Source organism: Toxorhynchites rutilus, chromosome 3 (assembly GCF_029784135.1).
Source record: "Toxorhynchites rutilus septentrionalis strain SRP chromosome 3, ASM2978413v1, whole genome shotgun sequence".
NCBI lineage: Eukaryota > Metazoa > Arthropoda > Insecta > Diptera > Culicidae > Toxorhynchites > Toxorhynchites rutilus.
In genome coordinates this window covers 219,728,343-219,731,205 of record NC_073746.1, presented here as the reverse complement: position 1 = coordinate 219,731,205, position 2,863 = coordinate 219,728,343, and the positions used below count along the sequence as shown (strand labels likewise).

Below are 2,863 nucleotides of genomic sequence, written 5' to 3'. Positions count from 1 at the left end.
AAAGAGACTACTTATAAACTACTAACTAACTAACTAATAACCAACTAACTAATCTACTATATACAAATTTTTTATCAGGTCAAATTCAGAGGATCTAGATTTCTCAACAAATTTAGCTTTTGTTTCATATATAATTGCATCTAGTTTTTGGATATTAGCCTCTTGGTGTAGATCCGAGATCCTTGTGTCAAAAGGACGATCAAGAATCATCCTCAATGCACGATTTTGCGCCACTTGGAGTTTGTTCCTGTGAGTCTGAGCACATGACCCCCACACCACAATTGCATAAAGGATGGCAGGAGCTATGATTTGATTGTAGACGGCCAGTTTGTTCACCTTTGAGAGACGGGATCGTCGACAGATCAGAGGGTACAGAGATCGAACCAAAGCGGAACACCTATTCAAATTCTTCTCCACGTGCTGACGGAAGAGGAGTTTCTGATCTATCACTAGCCCCAAATATGTTACTTCAGCGGACCACTCAACCCTTGTGCCATTCATCACCACTACGCAAGATGGAGGAGGTTTGAGTTTGGAGACTGCCTGTGCAGGAACATGATTGTTTGGGTTTTGGAGGCATTGATTTTAATTTTCCATATGTTAGCATATTCAACAAAGGCGTCAAGGCATCGTTGAAGCCTGTTTGTAATTTCACGAGGCAATCTCCCCTTGACGGCAATTGCGGTGTCATCTGCGAACAGAAAGGACGCGCAGCCATCTCCCAGGGTGTGGACAACCTTCAATAATAGTGTCAATAAATTGGTACAATAGTATTGTGCGTGTATGGGGCGCTTAAAAGTAAATTTTTAACATACCATGACATGAATCGCTAAAATTTATCCTCAGTGTAGCTGCACACAACTGAAGGGCACAAACGAGTGTCAAGTAGATGTAAACATCTTAGCTGTAAACAAGGAATATAAACAATATCATAAACCATAATAAATGTTCTCACGGGCGGTATACATTCGTTCGCTATTAAGAACAAGATGTTATTCTTCCAAAAGTACAATTTTCGGATTGTCCTCAGGTATATTAAATGATGGCTGATCTCAGACACGCGATGTCTACTAAAATTTAAAATTCCTTAGGAGCCGGCAAGTGTGGCGTTGCTGTGATACGAGTTTCGGGTGAGGCGAGCAGCTTAGTTGTAAAATGTAAAACATCTGTTAAGACTCTTCCTGCTCCAAGAAAAGCTGTTCTTCGAAGAATATTTCACTCACGGACGGATGAGATCATTGATAAAGGATTGATTTTATGGTTCCCCGGTGAGTATCTTACAATATGCAATTTACATTCAAAAGAGCCCTAAATATATCGCGCAACTTTTTTTTATTTAGGTCCCAATAGTTTCACCGGAGAGGATTCTGTCGAATTCCATGTACACGGAGGAGTCGCTGTATTAAATGCAATGTACGACAGTCTGGGATCAATCTCAGGGGTTCGGATAGCAGAACCCGGAGAGTTCACGAAGCGCGCGTTTTATGCGGGAAAATTGGACCTAACAGAAGTTGAGGGTTTAGCGGATCTTATCGATGCTGAAACTGAAGCACAACGAAAGCAAGCACTGAGTCATGCAAGCGGAGATTTGTCTAAACTTTACAATCAGATGAGAACAAAACTGTTAAAATGTATTGCACATGTCGAAGCGTACATCGATTTTTCTGAGGACCAGGATATAGATGATACTGTGCTTGAGTCTGTGAGACGAGACGTCAACTCGTTAATATGTGAAATTAGGACGCATTTAGATGATCATAGACGGGGTGAAAGGCTCCGAACTGGAGTACGAATGGCAATCATTGGTGCTCCCAATGTGGGGAAGAGCAGCTTCATCAATCTGCTCAGCAATCGAAAAGTTTCTATTGTGACGAACATCGCAGGAACCACTAGAGATATCGTTGAAAGTAACCACGATATTGGAGGTTATCCCGTAACACTCGCTGACACTGCCGGACTTAGAAATTATACGACAGATGTTGTAGAAAACGAAGGAATTGAAAGAGCCAGAGACTATTTGCAGTTAACCGATATCCTTGTTCTCATGCTTGACGCAGGAAGTTTGCAGGATTATTTGTCTGGAACGAAAAAATCTTTTAGTAGCTACTTTAAAGACTATGTCGGTTCCTTAGGGTTAAGCCAAAGTCTCATTTCCTCCACTCGTTTAATTGTGATAGTCAACAAATGTGATCTGCTCTCAAAGGAAACACTGAATTTACTGCAGGATGAAGCAGATACTAAGATTCTATCCTGCCACACACGCGTTGGCATAGATCGCGTCTTGGAGGTGATCACTTGCAACTTAAAAGAACTTTGCGGAGTACCATCTAGAGAAAATCCAAATTTGAGTCAACAAAGACATCGCTATCATTTGAAAGAGTGCGTCGAATGTTTAGAAAAGTTTCAACTGCATTTGGAGATGGAGCGGCACCCAGATTTAGCAATCGCTACTCAGTATCTACGGAACGCAACGAGGTGCATTGGAAGAATCACGGGGGCTGTGCAAACAGAAGAAATTTTAGATGTGATATTTAGTAGCTTTTGCATTGGAAAATAGATGAGATTCTTTAAAATGATGTTCCCTTTTCGTTTATACCACAACGTCCCGGAGTAGTTAGCAGCGGTTATTTATTTATTTATTCACAACTGGCTAACCCTGCGAACCTCGTCCCGTCTGATGATTTTTTTTTTTTATCTTCGCTTATTTTTCGTCGGCCTATTTCCGCCACTTTAGTGCCAATCACCGACATCAGGGAGGCGACTCCACCTGTTCCTACCTATCAGACTCAACAACTCATGAGCCGGGCCAACTTCTTTTACTTCCGCTCCGAAGGAAGACGTAACCAGAGATTTTTCGCCTCAG

General features: G+C 41.7%; 1 protein-coding gene across 1 annotated transcript; it reads left to right on the top strand.

Moving 5' to 3' along the window:
* The first annotated feature begins 893 nt into the window (after positions 1-893).
* On the top strand, positions 894-2,558 carry LOC129777889 (tRNA modification GTPase GTPBP3, mitochondrial). The gene is made up of 3 exons (XM_055784461.1): positions 894-1,030; positions 1,092-1,268; positions 1,341-2,558. The coding sequence occupies exons 1-3, from the start codon at positions 946-948 to the stop codon at positions 2,555-2,557; spliced, it is 1,479 nt and encodes a 492-aa protein (XP_055640436.1). The 5' UTR covers positions 894-945; the 3' UTR covers position 2,558.
* The last annotated feature ends 305 nt before the right edge of the window (positions 2,559-2,863 follow it).

What these genes read in the sequence shown, in the direction of transcription:
- LOC129777889 (XM_055784461.1), top strand. Translation starts at nt 946, where the DNA reads ATGTTCTCACGGGCGGTATACATTCGTTCGCTATTAAGAACAAGATGT. An exon ending in AATTTTCGGATTGTCCTCAG is followed by an intron (nt 1,031 to 1,091) that starts GTATATTAAATG and finishes AAAATTCCTTAG; the next exon opens with GAGCCGGCAAGTGTGGCGTT. An exon ending in ATTGATTTTATGGTTCCCCG is followed by an intron (nt 1,269 to 1,340) that starts GTGAGTATCTTA and finishes TTTTTTATTTAG; the next exon opens with GTCCCAATAGTTTCACCGGA.